Genomic DNA, 20,000 nt, shown 5'->3' with positions numbered 1-20,000 from the left:
TTTTGTCCTGTTCCTTTGGTCCTGTTCCTTTTGTCCTGTTCCTTTGGTCCTGTTCCTTTGGTCCTGTTCCTTTGGTCCTGTTCCTTTGGTCCTGTTCCTTTTGTCCTGTTCCTTTGGTCCTGTTCCTTTTGTCCTGTTCCCAGTACTGTTCCTTTTGTCCTGTTCCCAGTACTGTTCCTTTTGTCCTGTTCCCAGTACTGTTCCTTTTGTCCTGTTCCCAGTACTGTTCCTTTTGTCCTGTTCCTTTTGTCCTGTTCCTTTTGTCCTGTTCCTTTTGTCCTGCTCCCAGTACTGTTCCTTTTGTCCTGTTCCTTTTGTCCTGTTCCCAGTACTGTTCCTTTTGTCCTGTTCCCAGTACTGTTCCTTTTGTCCTGTTCCTTTTGTCCTGTTCCCAGTACTGTTCCTTTTGTCCTGTTCCTTTTGTCCTGTTCCTTTTGTCCTGCTCCCAGTACTGTTCCTTTTGTCCTGTTCCTTTTGTCCTGTTCCCAGTACTGTTCCTTTTGTCCTGTTCCTTTTGTCCTGTTCCCAGTACTGTTCCTGATCCTGTTCCTATTCATATTGCGGTGCTTGATCGTGTTCCTGTGTCTATTCCCATTCCTTCTCCTGTTCTGTTACTTATTTATAATCATTTTCCTGTTGCTTTGTTCCTTTCCTATCCCTGTTCCTGTCCCTGTTCCTGTTCCTGTTCCTGTTGTCCTGTTCCTAGTCATAGCTCCATGTTGAAGCCGAATCCCGTTCTGACTCGGCTCATAGTTTGGTTTCGTTCAACGCCGGCCTCACTAAGGCGGCGTGGCCTAACGTTGTATAGTCGTGACCTAATGGTTATAGAGTCTGACTCCTAACCCTAAGGTTGTGGGTTCGAGTCTTGGGCCGGCAATACCACGACTGAGGTGCCCTTGAGCAAGGCACCGAACCCCCCCAACTGCTCCCCGGGCGCCGCAGCATAAATGGCTGCCCACTGCTCCGGGTGTGTGTTCATGGTGTGTGTGTGTGTTCACTGCTGTGTGTGTGTGTGTGCACTTTGTACGGGTTAAACAAAGAGAACGAATTCTGAGTACGGGTCACCGAACTTAGCCGTATGTCACGTCACTATATTCAAAATGATTCTGATGACAGCTGTGTGTAAAAGTTTAAACATGTTCTGAGCTGAATGATATCTCAGTGCGAGTGGTCGATGATTTCAGCCACACTAAACTGCTAGATGTGGACTTTCCTTAACGATTAGCTAAATTAGCCTCCGCTACAACAACTCGAGGTGCATTTTTGCCTGGAGACTTAAATCAACTTTGATGGCAGTTTGAGTTTAGTGAGTGTGTAACTGACTGATGCTCAGTGCTCCGTGTCTACGTCTCGCTCTAGTCGATTGTGGGCGTGGCCGGAGGAGCGACGAGAGCAGCGTTAACCGTTCATCAGGCTCGCAGAAACAACATGGCCGACATCTCCGCTAAAGACGGCAGTCAGGTCGGTGCCCGTGACGGAAAACCGTCAGGATAAAGTCTTTAAATGGCCGAGGATTTTGTCCTCAAACGTTCTTCGTTCTTCTAACAGGAGACGCTGGTGAACCTGGCAGGACTGCTGGTTAGCTTGGTGCTAATCCCACTTGTCACTGATAACCCCGTGTAAGAATAAAAATGTAATCATCTAAATAAACATTTTCTATATATCCGTGTGTCGTGCGTGTATCCGTGTCGTAATAGTGATCGTTCTTCCTCTTCAGGCTGACTTTTATTCTCTTCTTCCTCTTCACCACTCTTCACCTGTTCGCCAACTACAAAGCTGTCAGGTCTGTCGTCATGGAGACGCTGAACGAAGCGCGTCTGGCGATCGTCCTCCGTCGTTATTTGCTGGACGGACAAATCCTGAGTCCGGCAGAAGCCAACAGGAGAGAGCCGGTGTTTCCAGGTGAGTCTCCGGTTCCTGTGATGTAATATAGTTTGAATTGTGATTGACAGCTGCATCCGCCATTTAAATTCTCTCATCTTAACCGGCACCCTGGAAGCCCCGCCCCCTTCTCCTATCACTGTTGAAAAAGTGAGCATTTCTACTTTCTCTTTTTTTTTTTTACACACCGTATTTAATGAACGCCAGGTACGTTTTTAAGCCGTTACTATGGAAACGATAGTCTGAAGTCTAAAGACGTCTAGCGTTCAGGCCGCGTCTCGCTGCCGATTGTTCGTTCGATGCCTGAGCTTCTGTTTCTGTTTCTCAGAGTTCAGAACAGACCTGTGCATCAAACTTGGGGTCAGACTGGGAGACGTCATTAAACGGTACATGCGCTGGTCTACAGGTTTAATCCCTAAACTGATGCTTAAATCAGAGGAACGAGACGAGTGACTGCTTTTCTGTGTGGTTTGTAGGCCTCAGGAGATCCAGCTGGCTTTGAGGAACAACACCAGGTCCTACATCATAGCAGTACAAAACGGTAATCATCATCAGATCTTCTTCTTCTTCTCCTTCTCATTCTTTTTCACCTTCACCTTTTCCTCATCCTTCTTCTCCGTCTCACGATGCTCTGTGATGAATGTACCTGTACTGTACCGTTTTCTCTGTAGGGAGTGTGTGTGTGTGTTTGAGCGCTGATGCGTCAGTGCGTGATGAGATCATGGCAGCGTGTCAGGCCGTGTGTATCAGCACCGTGTTACACTCGTCACCGCAGCACCGAGCTCTCACACACCTGTCTGGGAGCAAAGGTAAGACACACAGCCACTGAAGGATCCTTCAGTCTTAGGGGCTTTTTACACCTGGTCACTTCATGTATTTTCTGTGATCAGATATCTATCCGACGGTAAAAAGACCAGGTCTAAATGCCCTCAGAAACGTTTTGGAGACGGATATAAATCCGACGGTACAAACCCCTTCAGGAGGTGGTCTGGGACGCGTTTCAGATGAAACTGGACAGGTGTAAATGAATGTGGTTGTTCAAGCCACATACGTCAGCGCTAAACTCCTCCGTGAAGTTGGCACCCCATAAAAAGAAATAATCACCAAAACTATGCCATTCGTTTGTGCTACGTTTGTGCTGATTTGTGCCGCAAAAACGAACGTCATTGGACAAAGAATTTTATCTGTGACTTAATCGAGCTCAAAATCTAACAAAGGAGGTCAATATTTGTTGACGTTTATTACATTTATTCACATTGGGCATCACAGTGTTATATAACTTTTGCAACTCAATATAGCTCTTCGTTTGCTTGTGTTGAGGTTTAACGCTAAAAAAAGGTATTATTATGTAATAAGATTCAATGTTTATTTCAATCGAATTTTTTTTATCACAAACGAATGACACCAGTTTTGTGTGATTTAGACGAACTGGGGTGGGAGAGTGACGTCACAGTTCCCGAAAATATTTTGGTCATATCTCAGGAAGGAAAACAGATACAGTGTTTGTTTTAACGGCACAAATGGGCACAAATCGAGCACAAACGAACTAAGCCGGTTTTGAGCGATTTGGGCGACGTGGGGTGGAAAGTGACGTCACATAATGTTTAATATCTCAAACACCAAACCAGCACAAACGTTCGTTTTTGCGGCACAAATCAGCACAAACGTAGCACAAACGAATGGCATAGTTTTGGTGATTATTTCTTTTTATGGGGTGCCAACTTCACGGAGGTGCTCTATACTCCTCCCAAACGGAAGTACGTCACTCAGGTGATCTTTCACACAGGCGTCTCGTCGGGTCTTAAAACGCGCTGCTGCCGCCAGCGAAAACGCAGCAAACAGTAAACGCTGTTTTTTGTATCATAAACGTCGTAACCGTTTTTTTCGTCGTCTTTTTGATCGCGTTCTGAAAACCGCACACACCAAAGTGTGTTCCGTTTCAATTACCCCGGAAATGAGGTCAACTATATTAACATTTTGGGCGGGAGCAGAAAGATCGGACCGATATCCGATTCGCCGAGACGCGTTTATGTGGTCTGATGTAAATGGAACAGTTTTAACCAATCAGATAGCTATCGGATCAGAGACAACATGTGAAGTGACCGGGTGTAAAAAGGCCCTCACACTCCAGAACTCATTTCATCAGCTTACTGTTTTACTGCAGAGTTCTTAAGATAAACACTTCCTAATCCTTCATGGGGAAATGAAGACGTTTCACCCGGAACCGAGTTTCAAACTATAAACACGATCTTTTATTTATAATATTTAAAATTTGAAGGGGGGTCACGGTGGCTTAGTGGTTAGCACGTTCGCCTCACACCTCCAGGGTCGGGGTTCGATTCTCGCCTCCGCCTTGTGTGTGTGGAGTTTGCATGTTCTCCCCGTGCCTCGGGGGTTTCCTCCGGGTACTCCGGTTTCCTCCCCCGGTCCAAAGACATGCATGGTAGGTTGATTGGCATCTCTGGAAAATTGTCCCTAGTGTGTGATTGCGTGAGTGAATGAGAGTGTGTGTGTGTGCCCTGCGATGGGTTGGCACTCCGTCCAGGGTGTATCCTGCCTTGATGCCCGATGATGCCTGAGATAGGCACAGGCTCCCCGTGACCCGAGGTAGTTCGGATAAGCGGTAGAAGATGAATGAAGGAATGAATGAATGAATGAATGAATTTAAAATTTGAAATGCAGCACAAATTTAAATGATTTCTTGATGACTTCTCTAGAATATCTAGTCTCGTTGTAAAGTGGGCGGGGCCAGTCTCAAACGCTGTTTGTGTAATCTCCACCTTAACCAATCACAAATCTCCTTCCTCACAGTGGTCCTCATTAGAATATTAGGCCACGCCCATCTGCGTGGAACTCATCTACTGTTCGTATTCTAATTTATTTGTGTAGAGCTTTTAACGGTTGACATCGTCTCAAAGCAGCTTTACAGAATATAAACAAAACAAAAGGTTAATATAAAGATTAAAATAATACAAAAGGTCAAGATTAATATTAGATTTATATTTAAATGTGTTTGTATTTATCCCTAATGAACAAGTCTGAGGTGACTCGGGTGACTGTGGGGAGGAAAAACTCCCTCAGATGGTTAAGGAAGGAACCTTGAGAGGAACCAGACTCCAAAGTGAACCTCATCCTATGTTATCCTTTTTAAATGATGAATAAAACAGAATGTAATTTGATGAATTGTTGATCATTTGTTTGTTACAGATTCATGGGAGCTGGTTTCTGAAAGTCACAAGCTGATGGACCAGATTTTCCAGCAATTTTTGGCAGGTATGAGCATATAATCATCTGAAACACTAGCAGCACCACACCTGGTGTGTGTCAGTATGTGTGTATGTCTGTGTGTGTCTGTGTGTGTCTGTCCGTCCGTGTCTGTGTGTGTGTCTATGTCTGTCCGTGTCATTGTGCGTGTGTGTCCATGTCAGCATGTGTGTGTGTCAGTGGCAACCTTCCGATTGGTAGCCTTAACCACTAGGCTCTGTCCGTGTCAATGTGTGTGTGTGTGTGTGTCTGTCCATGTCAGTGTGTGTGTGTGTGTGTGTGTCTGTCTGTCTGTGTCTGTTTGTGTGTCTGTCCGTGTCAATGTGAGTGTGTGTCTGTCAGTGTGTGTCCATGTCAATGTGTGTGTGTGTCTGTACGTGTCAGTGTGTGTGTGTCTGTCCGTGTCAGTGTGTGTGTCTGTCCATGTCAATGTGTGTGTGTGTCTGTCTGTCTGTCTGTTTGTGTGTCTGTCCGTGTCAATGTGTGTGTGTGTCTGTCAGTGTGTGTCCATGTCAATGTGTGTGTGTGTGTCTGTACGTGTCAGTGTGTGTGTGTCTGTCCATGTCAATGTGTGTGTGTGTCTGTCCGTGTCAGTGTGTGTGTGTCTGTCCATGTCAATGTGTGTGTGTGTCTGTCTGTCTGTGTCTGTTTGTGTGTCTGTCCGTGTCAATGTGTGTGTGTGTCTGTCAATGTGTGTCCATGTCAATGTGTGTGTGTGTCTGTCCGTGTCAGTGTGTGTCCATGTCAATGTGTGTGTGTGTCTGTCCGCGTCAGTGTGTGTTTACATTTCCATTTCCAGCATTTGGCAGACGTCCTTATCCAGAGCGACTTACACAACTGAGCAATTGAGGGTTAAGGGCCTTGGTCAGGGGCCCAACAGTGGCATCTTAGTCGACCTCACAACCTTCCGATCAGTAGCCCAACACCTTAACCTCTAGGCTACCACATGCATTAGTGTGTGTGTGTGTTTGTCTACTGCTTTGGAGGACGATGTTAAACCCTACAGATCACTGCAGTGCGTTTCTCCGATTAAAGAACATGCCGGAATGTTTAAATGAAAGTCATGAACAATGAACCGGCTCCGAGTCGATTCGTTCCGTGTGACGGCACAAACTGAAATGTTTTAGTTCTTCCATTTATACCACTGTGATCTGTCGTAGTTTTTATCCTTTTATAGTTACGTATTAATGCTGCAGTTTCTCCACAAGACGAGAGAGTTCCTGTTCTCCCACCAGCCTCAGATCGTAACAACTCATCTCAGTGTTTCTTTGAATCTGGAGACTCCTTCCATAAACAGTAAAAAACCTTACACCATGTAACAGTTCCTGTAAATCTGCTGTTAAAACCCAGAGATTCCTGTCAGAAAAAGTGACCCAACACCTTCATTCATTCATTCATTCATCTTCTACCGCTTATCCGAACTACCTCGGGTCACGGGGAGCCTGTGCCTATCTCAGGCGTCATCGGGCATCAAGGCAGGATACACCCTGGACGGAGTGCCAACCCATCACAGGGCACACACACACACTCATTCACTCATGCAATCACACACTACGGACAATTTTCCAGAGATGCCAATCAACCTACCATGCATGTCTTTGGACTGGGGGAGGAAACCGGAGTACCCGGAGGAAACCCCCGAGGCACGGGAAGAACATGCAAACTCCACACACACAAGGCGGAGGCGGGAATCGAACCCCCAACCCTGGAGGCGTGAGGCGAACGTGCTAACCACTAAGCCACCGTGACCCCGTGAATCTTATTTGACTTCTAAAGCCTTTAAATCTCGTACTCAGGTCTAGAGAAAGCCGGTTGGCAGACGGACCGGACGCTGCTGTCCTGGGACGAGTGGAGAGCGGAGTGGAGGAAGAAAGGCGTCTAAAACGAGACAGTTTCGGTTGTGAGGAGCGGCGAAGATGAACTTTCTTACAGTTTGTTTTTATTAAAATTTGAGAATGGATCATTTGCGTTTTGTGTAATTATTCGAAAGAAAACAAACCCGTTTCACACAAACAGAGCGAGTCCTTTTCATAAGGAGGGATGATAGGGTTTAAAAATAAAAATCTGATACGCTAAAAAAAAGACTGCAAAAATCAACATATATTCACATGATTAAGTAAAAAATGATAGAAACAGGCTTTAACACTTCAGTATACTGTGTGTTCTAATATCTCCTCTTGCTGAGATCATGTTCGTGACTAAGACATGGTTTATACACAGTCAGTAAACTGTAAGTACTGAGAACTGTGTAAGAACATACAGTTATATAACAACAGCACACAGTAACCAGTTTAAACAGAACCAGAGGTTTGTTCAGTCACACAGCAGGACGGTGAGGAGAAAAAGTGCTGATGTTCCACTGCATTGTTTCCTAAATATGAACATTACATTTCAGTTCTCTGAACGTGTTCAGCACGAGTGAGCTGATTCAGAGCTTCTGTGTAGATTCTCTCTCTCTCCTTCTCTGTCTCCATCTCTCTCTCTTTCTCTCTCCCTGTCTCTCTCTCTCTCTCCTTCTGTCTCTCTCTTTCGCTCTAGTTCTGTCTCCATCTCTCTCTCTCCTTCTGTCTCTCTTTCTCTCTCCTTCTGTCTCCATCTCTCTCTCTCCTTCTGTCTTTATCTCTCTCACTCTCTCTCTCTCTCCTTCTGTCTCCCCCTGTCTCCCTCCCTCTCTCTTTCTCTCTGTCTCTATCTCTCTTTCTCTCTCTCCCTGTCTCTCTCTTTCTCTCTGTCTCCATCTCTTTCTCTCTCCCTGTCTCTCTCTCCCTCCCTCTCTCTTTCTCTGTCTCCATCTCTCTCTCTTTCTCTCTCTCTCTCCCTCCCTCTCTCTTTCTGTCTCCATCTCTCTCTCTCTTTCTCTGTCTCTTTCTCTCTCCCTGTCTCTCTCTCTCCCTCCCTCTCTCTTTCTGTCTCCATCTCTCTCCCTGTCTCTATCTCTCTCTCTCCTTCTCTGTCTCCATCTCTCTCTCTTTCTCTCTCCCTGTCTCTCTCTCTCTCTCTCCTTCTGTCTCTCTCTCCTCTGTCTCCATCTCTCTCTCTCCTTCTGTCTCCCTCCCTCTATTTCTCTCTGTCTCCATCTCTCTCTCTTTCTCTCTCCCTGTCTCTCTCTCTCCTTCTCTGTCTGTCTCTCTCTCTGTCTCCGTCTCTCTCTCTCTCTCCTTCTGTCTCTCTCTTTCGCTCTAGTTCTGTCTCCATCTCTCTCTCCTTCTGTCTCTCTTTCTCTCTCCTTCTCTGTCTCCCCCTGTCTCCCTCCCTCTCTCTTTCTCTCTGTCTCTATCTCTCTTTCTCTCTCTCCCTGTCTCTCTCTTTCTCTCTGTCTCCATCTCTTTCTCTCTCCCTGTCTCTCTCTCCCTCCCTCTCTCTTTCTGTCTCCATCTCTCTCTCTCTTTCTCTGTCTCCATCTCTCTCTCTTTCTCTCTCCCTGTCTCTCTCTCTCCCTCCCTCTCTCTTTCTGTCTCCATCTCTCTCCCTGTCTCTATCTCTCTCTCTCCTTCTCTGTCTCCATCTCTCTCTTTCGCTCTCTCTCCCTGTATCTCTCTCTCTCTGGTGTCTGTGAGCTCACAGGTATGAGGAAGAAGGCAGTGTGTGTTACACTGAAGGCAGACGACGCTCGCCTGTGTGTGTGTGTTACACTGAAGGCAGACGAGGCTCGCCTGTGTGTGTGTGTTACACTGAAGGCAGACGACGCTCTCCTGTGTGTGTTACACTGCACTGTGACACAAGAAATGTTAAGACTCCAGCTTTCCCTGGGTGCTAAAGGAGAACTGGCATGTGGGTGGGAATTGACCAGAACCAAACGGGGAGGGAAAAAAAACTAATGTCTCAAATGTAACTAGATGATGATGATGATTGCTGTTAGTTCTGTGACGTTTAATTGTTTCTGACGTCATCAAAATCTAAACAGAGTCACACAAAAACGACTTTCTTTCACCAAAAATAAAGTTTAAGTTCAATTTCATCTGTTGCCACAAACTAGCATTCATCCCTCTATCTATCCATCCATCCAAGGACAAAGGGAACAATGTGGGGGACCCCCTGGACAGCAGGGCACAACCCATAGCAGGGCCAATCAACCTAACTCGGGTCTTTCGACCAGAGAACCCAGAGGACACCCCATGAAGCACAGGGATAACATGCGACACACACACATAGAGAAAAGGTTGGGAATTGATGGTCTGGTTCTGGTTACAGTGTGCATGCTGTGTGAGCACTGTTTTTTTTTTTAAAGTGTTAGACTGCAGTTTATAAATAAAAATCCAATCTTTTTTTTTTCAGTAAGTCCAGGAGGCTAAAGCAGAGCTCCGTGGTGGACTTTCCTGAGGTGGCGTCTGAGATTCTCTGTGCGGTTAAACCTCCTCCCGCAGAGCGTGCAGTTATACGGCTTCTCCCCCGTGTGGATGCGCTCGTGCTTCTTCAGGTCGGCTAAACGGCTGAACCTGAACTTGCAGCGCTCGCAGGCGAAAGGTCTTTCACCCGAGTGGCAGACGAAGTGTGCGCCCAGGCTAGAGGCCGTCGCGAACGACTTGCCGCACACGTGACAGATGTGCGAGTTCTCTCTCCGCACCGTGATGCCGAACAGACTGCAACTGGCGTCCACCATGCGTTCTGCTCGGACATGTGCGTGCGGTGGTGTGGACGTGTCCCGGGACACGAGAGAGGGATTACCGTGGACCGGATGATAGGGAAGAAGGAGGTGTGCGTCCGTGATCGTGTTTTCAGTCTGTTCCGATACGGAACATTCTGGAAACTCTTCTTCTGTTTTGATAGTATTTAAGATCCCCGGCGCACCGGTGACGTCGGGTGAAGCCGATCGGCTCCTCAAGCTTGAGAGGCTCCTCCTTTTATGTGAAAAGTCACACGGTGAAGAAATGGCGTGGTCGGGTTCTCGTGTTTCCGGTCTCTGCAGTAGTGCACTCGGTTTGTCCTCCTCCTCCGACGACAGCTTGTACGAATCCATTTCTTCTTGATCTTCGGTCTCTTCTGGCTCTCTGTCCAAATGAAGGTCCAGCACATGCGCGTGGTGAGACTCGTAGAGCGGCTCTTCTGCAGCTACAGAGGACGAAACCTGCTGCACTGCGTCTGAAAACATAAAGTTTGTCCAAAAATGAGAAGGTGTGATAAAGATCTGACACCGCAGACTCTCCATTATTGTGTTTATCCTGTAACTAAGTATCAGAATTTGCTTAATAAAAGCATTTAACCCAAACCTGATATCTGCAGGCTTTTCTGGAGCTCCTCGAGCGTGCGCTGCAGCTTCTGGTTCTCCTGACGAATCCTGGCTGATTCATCGCGGTATTCGGACACGGCTTGACCCATCAGACGCAGGACCTCGTGCACGGCCGTAGCCAAAAGCTCGGCCACGTTTGTGACCAGGAGGTCCATCTGAGTCATCTTCAGTTCCGGGTTCTCGCTGAGCCAACGATCTGCTGACAGGGAGGCAGAAAAAAATCAGTTTAATCTGAAGCTCTGTGCTAAAATTAAAGGGAAAAACCTTAAAGGGAAAACGTACGTGTTAAAATGTAATGCTTATATTTGATCACTGAGTCATCCTGCTGATAAACTAATCCAATCTGAATAGGGCTCCTGTAACTGCACCTGCGACAAGTTTCTTTATCACAGGACACAAGAATGAACACAAAAGGGCTATTATGCAGTTATGCATAGTATAGTATAGTATAGTAAAGTATAGTGTAGTAAAGTATAGTGTAGTGTAGTAAAGTATATTATAGTATAGTGTAGCAAAGTGTAGTGCAGTTTAGTATAGTGTAGTATAGTGTAGTAGAGTATAGTATAGCGTAGTGTAGTATAGTAAAGTATATTATAGTATTGTATAGTGTAGCGTAGTATAGTGTAGTATAGTAAAGTGTAGTAAAGTATATTGTAGTATTGTATAGTGTAGTATAGTGTAGTGTAGTAAAGTATATTATAGTATTGTATAGTGTAGCGTAGTATAGTGTAGTATAGTAAAGTGTAGTAAAGTATATTGTAGTATTGTATAGTGTAGTATAGTGTAGTGTAGTAAAGTATATTATAGTATTGTATAGTGTAGCGTAGTATAGTGTAGTATAGTAAAGTGTAGTAAAGTATATTGTAGTATTGTATAGTGTAGTATAGTGTAGTGTAGTAAAGTATATTATAGTATTGTATAGTGTAGCGTAGTATAGTGTAGTATAGTAAAGTGTAGTAAAGTATATTGTAGTATTGTATAGTGTAGTATAGTATAGTATAGTAAAGTATATTATAGTATTGTATAGTGTAGCATAGTATAGTGTAGTATAGTATAGTGTAGCATAGTGTAGTATAGTGTAGTGTAGTAAAGTATATTATAGTATTGTATAGTGTAGCATAGTATAGTGTAGTATAGTATAGTGTAGCATAGTGTAGTATAGTGTAGTGTAGTAAAGTATATTATAGTATTGTATAGTGTAGCATAGTATAGTGTAGCATAGTGTAGTATAGTATAGTGTAGTAAAGTATAGTGTAGCATAGTGTAGTAAAGTATATTATAGTATTGTATAGTGTAGCATAGTATAGTATAGTGTAGTGTAGTAAAGTATAGTGTAGCGTAGTGTAGTAAAGTATATTATAGTATTGTATAGTGTAGCATAGTATAGTATAGTGTAGTGTAGAATAGTATAGCATAGTATAGTATTGTTTAGTATAGTGTAGCTTAGTATAATGTAGTGTAGTATAGTGTAGAATAGCACAGCATAGCATACTACACTACACTATACTACTACACTACACTACTATACTACACTACACTACTACACTACACTACTACACTATACTATTATACTACACTATACTACACTACACTATACTACTACACTACACTACACTACACTACTACACTACACTATACTACTATACTACACTACACTACACTACTACACTACACTATACTACTACACTACACTATACTACTATACTACACTACACTACACTACTACACTACACTATACTACTACACTACACTATACTACTATACTACACTACACCATACTTCTACACTACACTATACTATACTACTATACTACACTACACTACACTACACTACTACACTACACTATACTACTACACTACACTATACTACTACACTACACTATACTACACTACACTACTACACTACACTATACTACTACACTATACTACTATACTACACTACACTACACTACACTACTACACTACACTATACTACTACACTACACTATACTGTACTATGCTATGCTACAGTATAGTAATTATGCAGTTATGCACAATATCTAGACCTTTAATGTGTTTCCAGGTGAACAGAAAAAAGAGAAAAGGACATGAAACAAAGAGGACAGAGAAGTTCATCTGCAGTCTTATATAACTCACATCACATACTCAGAAAAACTGAAGGAATTCATACTTAGGGGTTTCTATATGGGTACAAACGAACGTATACACGTGGAGTATACACGTGAATAAACGTGTGACGTTTTCACTGCTAGCACAGCTACATGTTTTCCCCTCACCTCCCTGTCAGACATGTAGCATTAGCATTAGCATTAGCTAGCAACAGTGGCTAATAAACATAGCCTGTTTTTTTCCTCCGCATTTCTGTAGTTCAGGAAGATCACAAATACGACATTTAACGTGTCTCACTAACGAATTGAACACTTCGAGTGTTAGAAATAAATTAATTAATTAATTAAAAACAAAAAATAAACCTTTGCAACGCTGTCATTGATGTTGTCATAGCGACAGCGCTTACCTTTCGATTTCGGCCTGTGGATGCGTTTGATGATGCGGAACACTGAGTGACAGACCGTTCAGCCTATGAAATGAAGCCCCACCCACCAGAAGCACGACCAATCAGAACAGCACTGCAGAGTAACGTGATTGCGTCATCAGAAAGCTGCTCTTCTCTTCTGAGAAGTAAACAATTATAGCTACAGAAATATAGATTTACACACGAAACTGCTAGAATGTACACATCAGCTAATACAAAACAAGTCTATTCATGAAAAATACAACTGATACGTGTGTCTTCCATTATTATACACGTTTTTTATTCACATTGAGTCTATCGCCACCTATAGGCCAATACTAAAGATAACAGCACATGGTTTCATTAAAGGTGGGGTGTACGTTGTTTGAGAAATGCTTCTGAAAGCTGAGTCGGGCCGACAAACAAAACTAACATGTAGCCAATGAGCAGAAAGGGGCGTGTCTTGTCAATATGTGCGGAGAGAGTGTTCAGTGCGCATGTGTGACATTAGCAGAAAGCGGTTTTAACATTGACATGGAGGATAAAAACAAAGAAAGAGAAGAAAGACTTACGATAAGGTAAGAAGTAGGACGTGTTAATATAGGATCAGCTTTCCAGCGCTGGAGAGAACTGAACGTCTTCAGCGTGAAGCGGAGCTAAACCTTTCACGGTACAACACACAGTACTACACAAACACATTTGTATTACCATAGTATTATTCATTGTGTTCATTTATTGATAAAAATATCCCCTCGGCCAGCCGCCCCGGCAGGTTCTGCCATAATAGTTGCCTGGGTTACGCATGTATGTGTGGGTGGAGCTATCAAAACAGGGGTGACACCCATTTGGGTTAGGGGCGTGTTTGTTTTGGTGATTTCAAATGTCAACATTGGCTTTCAAACATCATGCACCGCACCTTTAACATTCATTCTAAAAATACTAACACGAAATATTTTACTTCTTGTAATCTGGTGGAATTTAAAGTCCGTTAAAATGACAGTATTCACGTTATTTTCAGCATGTAATAACAAAAATTATGGTAATATGCTTAATGAATTAAAAGTATAAATCTTTTGAACAAACAGGTTAATATGGACATTTCGTTACCAATCTTCCCGTTATTACTGTAAGCAAACCTCCTTATGGAGTTTAAATGAGTACAGCGAACAAGATCCGATTTGAATGGTTCAGTTTATTTGTAAGTAAGTGGGAGTGAAAACTGCACGCTGACATCAGGACCATGCAGGAGTGCTTATAGTGCTTACAGGAACTCAGGGATTTTATTCTATCTCTCTCTCTCACACACTCACACACACACACACAGTTAATGTATAAACCTGACATTAACATCATTAGCTTACAAAATAGGTGCATTTTTTGTCCTTAAAGGATAGAATTAAAATATTTGGGTTCATTATAATAAAATAAATGAATTACAAGTGCAGGTCATTTGGTACGACTCCTGTACAATTCGCTAAATTCAGACTTTGTGCAAGATAAATTTATTAAATAGAATTCTTTTAAATGATCACTGTCTCAGCCTGATACTGGAGAATACTGTATAATTAACACTGTACCCTTTAGTGCCCAGGAACAAAACAAAAAGGTACCAAACAGGAGCTTAGATCTCACACACACTCACACATGCACTCTCACACATGCACTCTCAAACACACTCACACACACACACGCACTCTCACACGCGCACACACACGCACTCACACATGCACTCTCTAATATAGCGAATCAAGGTTAAATTAAAGAGAGAGCTGAAGCAGAAATAAAATGTACACCTAGTCCCTTTTACACCAGATGTAATCAGTCAGCCAAAATATGATGATATAATAACCAAATGTCACTGATGCACACTGAGTCTATTCAACTGAGCTTTACACCTCGGAGCTGATCACGATCACCAGATTTTGAGGGAAGAGGAACGCTGTGGACATTTTATTTCAGACTCGACGTCTAAGTAACAGGATTAAACAGTGAGTGGTAGCTGAAGTTCCACATTTTCTACCATGTTTCACATTGACGGTGTTTAGCTGCTATTTCAGTCATAACCTTAGAATAAATGTAAATCTACTACTGTTAAAGCGAGTCAGCTACACGTAGACGATCGGAATTCCTGCACCTGTACTGCGCACCTGAGAGTTTTCCTGCACGAACACTCTTATGAAAGGTGTTTAAAACAAGCTGCCGAGGTGAGTCGGGTGTGTTGGATATCGCGGCCACATCATGACGCGCCGACGACATGCGTGGAATGTCTCGAATGCTGTACGGTACTGCGGTCGGTTCTGAGCATCTTTTGCTTGTTTTCTCATCGTACATGTTGTGTTGGAGCACAAAGACCCTCTAAAGTGCACAGCAGAAGCAGGACTGAAGACACGGTGCACATCACAGACAACAGCAGTTAGGAAGTGGTTCCTATGTTAGAAACATTACTATCAGTGCCTATAGAGCAAGAATTCAGTCTGTACAGCTAGATCAGTGTTTCCCAATCCTGCTCCTGTCTTTCTAAACCATACAGTGTGTGAGTAGGGGCAACAATCATAAAGTACTGGAAGAGGTTCTAGTAATAAGATCTCCCTCTTTCGATCACGTTTAGTCGGTAGCAAATTGAATAAGGTTTCCATACTGACGTAATGTAACAAAAGGGGTTTCAGTACCGATTCAATTTATTCATCAGGTTTTAATACTAACCAAATGTACTGAAAGGGAGATTCAGTACTGACCAAATGTACTGAAAGGGAGATTCAGTACTGACCAAATGTACTGAAAGGGAGATTCAGTACTGACCAAATGTACTGAAAGGGAGATTCAGTACTGACCAAATGTACTGAAAGGGAGATTCAGTACTGACCAAATGTACTGAAAGGGAGATTCAGTACTGACCAAATGTACTGAAAGGGAGATTCAGTACTGACCAAATGTACTGAAAGGGAGATTCAGTACTGACCAAATGTACTGAAAGGGAGATTCAGTACTGACCAAATGTACTGAAAGGGAGATTCAGTACTGACCAAATGTACTGAAAGGGAGATTCAGTACTGACCAAATGTACTGAAAGGGAGATTCAGTACTGACCAAATGTACTGAAAGGGAGATTCAGTACTGACCAAATGTACTGAAAGGGAGATTCAGTACTGACTAAATGTACTGAAAGCTGTTTCAGTAAAGATGTAACGTACTGAAAGAAGATTCAGTAATGAGAATGTTCTGAGGGTTTCAGTTTACAGTACAGTTTAGCTAATAATAATAATAATAATAATAATAATAATAATAATAATAACAATAACATGAGCTCATAGCTACCACTTTACAGACGCATGTCTAAAATCGTCACATGCATTATTTAGTTTTGTGGATATTGTTTTTGGTTCACACTGGTGACTAAAGGAGCAGGATTCGGGTTAAACACGGTTCGCTTAGTAAGCATGCCGACTTCAGCGGCGACGTTAACGCGGGTAACTGATAGAACAGTAACTACAGAGTGCGAGAATCCGGTGAGAATCTGGTGATCTGTGTTTCTCACACTGCACGGTTTAGTGCGACTTCCTGCTGTAACGCACTGATGAACGTTGTATTCGTGTTACTCAGGAAACGCACTGATCTGTGTTTTTCAGCAGGAAGGCAGACCTGGGAAACACTGAAGAGATGCTATTTTATTCAACACTTTTGAAACGAAGCGTGCACTAGTTCCTTACGCGGACGCTAACAGTGACTACAGTGCGAGTAAAGGAGTGCGTGACGGGTCCCGATGGCCGTTAGGTCCCTTTTGGTGGACTCCATTTCAGTGCTGCGGGGTCGATTGTCTTTCCGCTCCCGCGCTTCATCTCTTTGGACCTCCATTCGTCGATCAGGTCCTAGAGTTTAGCATGAAGACGTTGGAGTTAACGTATCAACACTCGACACCGTAGGGAATAAAAAATAAGCTGGGTTTGATTAAAGGAGGTTACCTGTCTCTTTAACACCAGGTGCTTTCCTTTCCAGTACTTGAGCATCTGAAGCGACTGCAGGGTGCTGACGATGTCGACAGGATTCACCGCCGTTTCCTGGCTGATCTCTGGGCGGGAATAAAAAAAAAAAAGACCTCGTGTTGGCATGATGATTAAAGGTACAATCAGTTTAGTGTTCAAGACCCATTATGTAAGCACACCTACGCTAAATGAACTGAACCATGATAACAGGTAGGTGAAGGTGGACACGCCTCCTTCATTCTAATTGGATATTAGAATTATTAAACTGCTTGTTTGCTCACTTCAGCTTCTTAACATTACCGCTGGATGTCCAACAGACACGAAAATAATAATTCAACAGGTATTAGTTAAAGGTGGGGTCTCCGTTGTTTGAGAAATGCTTCAGAAAACTGCGTCGGGCCGACAAACAAAACAAAAATCAAAACTAACGTGTAGCCAATGAGCAGAAAGGGGCGTGTCTTGTCAATATGGGCGGAGAGAGTGTTCAGTGCGCATGTGTGACATTAGCAGAAAGCGGTTTTAACATTGACATGGAGGATAAAAACAAAGAAAGAAAGAGAAGAAAGGCTTACGATAAGGTAAGAAGTAGGACGTGTTAATATAGGATCAGCTTTCCAGTGCTGGAGAGAACTGAAGGAGCAGGAAGTTGGTCACATATTCACAGATTGGAGTTTCCTGAGTCAATAACTCCTGAGCTAAACGCTGTTACTACACAAATAACACCTCTTTTCTATCGTAGTAATGTAGAGACGCAGCTACAACCGTGTTTTGTGTAGTAACAGTGTTTAGCTGTTACATTTCTTTCCATTAGTTGCCTGGGTTACGTATGTATGTGTGGGCGGAGCTATCAATACAGGGGTGGGACCCATTTGGGTTAGGGGCGTGTTTGTTTTGGTGATTTCAAATGTCAACATTGGCTTTTAAACAACGGCAATGTGAGACATGCCAGATTTATTGAGTCCGTGAAGAAAAATAAATAAATAAAAAAATTCTTGTGCTGCTGTGAAAAATTAAAGGCATACAAAAGTAAACAAAGACGTACACAGAGCAGAATTGACTTCAAACAACTTTATACAGAACGTGCTTTAAAACAGACAGATGGAGATCATGCTAACCAGAACAATGTGTGTGTGTGTGTGTGTGTTTTGTTACCTTTAATAGAGACCTCTTTGCCCTGGAAGGTATGCAGGTAGCGCAGCAGCACCTCTTTCCAGTAGCTCCTATAGCTAATGAGACCCAGATCAGACAGAGGACGCTCAGGAGAACCCACCTTCTCCTCCACCTTCGACAGCAAGTAACCTACACACACACACGCACGATGAAGACACTCTACAGACTTGTAAAGAACTGCTTAATGATACACAAGTAATAAACACACTGTGTCCTGCTGTTAGAGGACAATAAAGATCCCATGGACTGAGTTACTGTTACCACAAAAGAACATGTTTATTTATTAAAGAAAGACTCGTCAAAGTCTTTAAAACAATTCTCTATAATTTTTCTTCAATTCAATTTTATTCGTATACGGCTTTCAAATACGGACGTTGTCTTGAAGCGGTTTTACAAAACTGAACATTCACTCATCTTCTACCGCTTATCCGAACTACCTCGGGTCACGGGGAGCCTGTGCCTATCTCAGGCGTCATCGGGCATCAAGGCAGGATACACCCTGGACAGAGTGCCAACCCATCGCAGGGCACACACACACACTCTCATTCACTCACGCAAATACACACTAAGGACAATTTTCCAGAGATGCCAATCAACCTACCATGCATGTCTTTGGACCGGGGGAGGAAACCGGAGTACCCGGAGGAAACCCCCGAGGCACAGGGAGAACATGCAAACTCCACACACACAAGGCGGAGGCGGGAATCGAACCCCCACCCCTGGAGGTGTGAGGCGAACGTGCTAACCACTAAACCACCGTGCCTCCCAGAACTGAACATTTTTATGAAAATTTATTTTCATTTATATTTGTTCATTTCTTTTTTTTGTTTATATTATATTAACACTCGCTCCATCGCCTGCTTTTTTATTTTTTTTCTTCCTCTATAAAAAGGTAATAAGACAAGAAAATAAATGTTTGGACAAAATCCATCTAATCATCTTTAGATTTTTGACCACATAAAAACAAACAAATGTTGACCGGTGGGGTCTCCGTTGTTTGAAAGCCAATGTTGACATATAAAATCACCAAAACAAACACGCCCCTAACTCAAATGGGTCCCACCCCTGTATTGATAGCTCCGCCCACACATACATACGTAACCCAGGCAACTAATGGAAAGAAATGTAACAGTTTTGTAAACACAGTTTTCAGAAGCATTTCTCAAACAACGGAGACCCCACCTTTAAAGAAGCAATGTGCAGGGTTTCCCGCAGCACTTTGCAGTTCGGGCGGCCCGCCTAAGCTGGAAACCCTACCGCCTTATCGTCCCTATCGTCCAAAAAAAAAATAAAAAATTCCGCTGCACAAAAGGCCGTCAAATGCATCTCGGAGAATTACACCGCGAGCGGGCACACGTGGTGAGTCAGACGTGGTCCGTCGCTGTCTGGAGGATAACTAGCCAGTTGATAAAACGTGTGCCCTCAAAATTTTGAATGTTGTTTTGCACTTTCTTATTTATTATTATATGTTATTTATATTTTATATTTAGTGTTAAATAAATAATTGTTAAATGTAGTACAGAGTCTGTGGTCTATCGCCCCTAGCCCCGCCCACTCACCCCTAGCCCCGCCCACCCGCCGAACCCTACCGCCTTAACTAAAAGATTTTCTGCGGGAAACCCTGATGTGTAACTTGTTAAAAATTAAATAAATCAGATTTGTTTAGTCAGTGGGGAGAAATATAGTTGTTTAATAACATCTTTTTTTAACTCCTCTGTCCTGAAGATGTCCTAAAACTTACTTTAAAAGCATCGCTGTAGACTCCATCTGTAAACGATAAATAAACGATGTGCGTTTTTAACTCTACGAGCCGTCGGCATACAGAAGGCAGCGTATAATACAGAGAGTGTTAATACTAAGCTGCGCTACTGTCAGAGCTGCTTTTCCTGAGCCGGTGCGTACTCACTGAAGTCGATGAGCATTTTGCCGTAGCCCTGCCGCATGTACTGTGGCATGGTCAGGATGCA

At 43.2% G+C, this 20,000-nt stretch overlaps 3 protein-coding genes across 10 annotated transcripts in view; 1 reads left to right on the top strand and 2 right to left on the bottom strand.

The window, feature by feature from the left end:
- rusf1 (RUS family member 1) overlaps window positions 1-7,105 on the top strand; it is a 12,902-nt gene extending 5,797 nt beyond the window's left edge. For all 3 annotated transcript variants that reach the window (XM_060892226.1, XM_060892225.1, XM_060892227.1), the window contains exons 8-15: window positions 1,360-1,461; window positions 1,549-1,619; window positions 1,718-1,902; window positions 2,210-2,267; window positions 2,358-2,422; window positions 2,553-2,690; window positions 5,089-5,154; window positions 6,942-7,105. In XM_060892226.1, the coding sequence (XP_060748209.1) occupies window positions 1,360-1,461; window positions 1,549-1,619; window positions 1,718-1,902; window positions 2,210-2,267; window positions 2,358-2,422; window positions 2,553-2,690; window positions 5,089-5,154; window positions 6,942-7,027 (771 nt within the window). In that variant the 3' untranslated portion in view covers window positions 7,028-7,105. The remainder of the gene's footprint in view (window positions 1-1,359; window positions 1,462-1,548; window positions 1,620-1,717; window positions 1,903-2,209; window positions 2,268-2,357; window positions 2,423-2,552; window positions 2,691-5,088; window positions 5,155-6,941) is intronic.
- A 1,358-nt stretch (window positions 7,106-8,463) lies between these two features.
- Window positions 8,464-10,536, bottom strand: zgc:113090 (uncharacterized protein LOC553741 homolog). The gene is made up of 2 exons (XM_060892229.1): window positions 10,353-10,536; window positions 8,464-10,224 (listed from the first exon to the last, which is right to left on the bottom strand). Exons 1-2 carry the CDS (start codon window positions 10,534-10,536, stop codon window positions 9,434-9,436), a joined length of 975 nt encoding a protein of 324 aa, XP_060748212.1. The 3' UTR covers window positions 8,464-9,433.
- A 3,519-nt stretch (window positions 10,537-14,055) lies between these two features.
- kat7a (K(lysine) acetyltransferase 7a) overlaps window positions 14,056-20,000 on the bottom strand; it is a 16,712-nt gene continuing 10,767 nt past the window's right edge. For all 6 annotated transcript variants that reach the window (XM_060892799.1, XM_060892804.1, XM_060892798.1 and 3 more), the window contains 4 exons: window positions 19,940-20,000; window positions 18,016-18,162; window positions 16,843-16,949; window positions 14,056-16,749 (listed from right to left, as the gene is read on the bottom strand). The exon at window positions 19,940-20,000 is cut by the window's right edge and continues 33 nt beyond it. In XM_060892799.1, the coding sequence (XP_060748782.1) occupies window positions 16,651-16,749; window positions 16,843-16,949; window positions 18,016-18,162; window positions 19,940-20,000 (414 nt within the window). In that variant the 3' untranslated portion in view covers window positions 14,056-16,650. The remainder of the gene's footprint in view (window positions 16,750-16,842; window positions 16,950-18,015; window positions 18,163-19,939) is intronic.

Source organism: Tachysurus vachellii, chromosome 18 (genome assembly GCF_030014155.1).
Source record: "Tachysurus vachellii isolate PV-2020 chromosome 18, HZAU_Pvac_v1, whole genome shotgun sequence".
NCBI lineage: Eukaryota > Metazoa > Chordata > Actinopteri > Siluriformes > Bagridae > Tachysurus > Tachysurus vachellii.
This window is presented reverse-complemented; position numbering and strand designations above follow the sequence as displayed.

Coding starts and splice junctions, on each gene's coding strand:
- zgc:113090 (XM_060892229.1), bottom strand. CDS start 10,536: ATGACTCAGATGGACCTCCTGGTCACAAACGTGGCCGAGCTTTTGGCT. Junction 10,225..10,352: donor GAAAAGCCTGCAGATATCAG/GTTTGGGTTAAA, acceptor TTATGTTTTCAG/ACGCAGTGCAGCAGGTTTCG.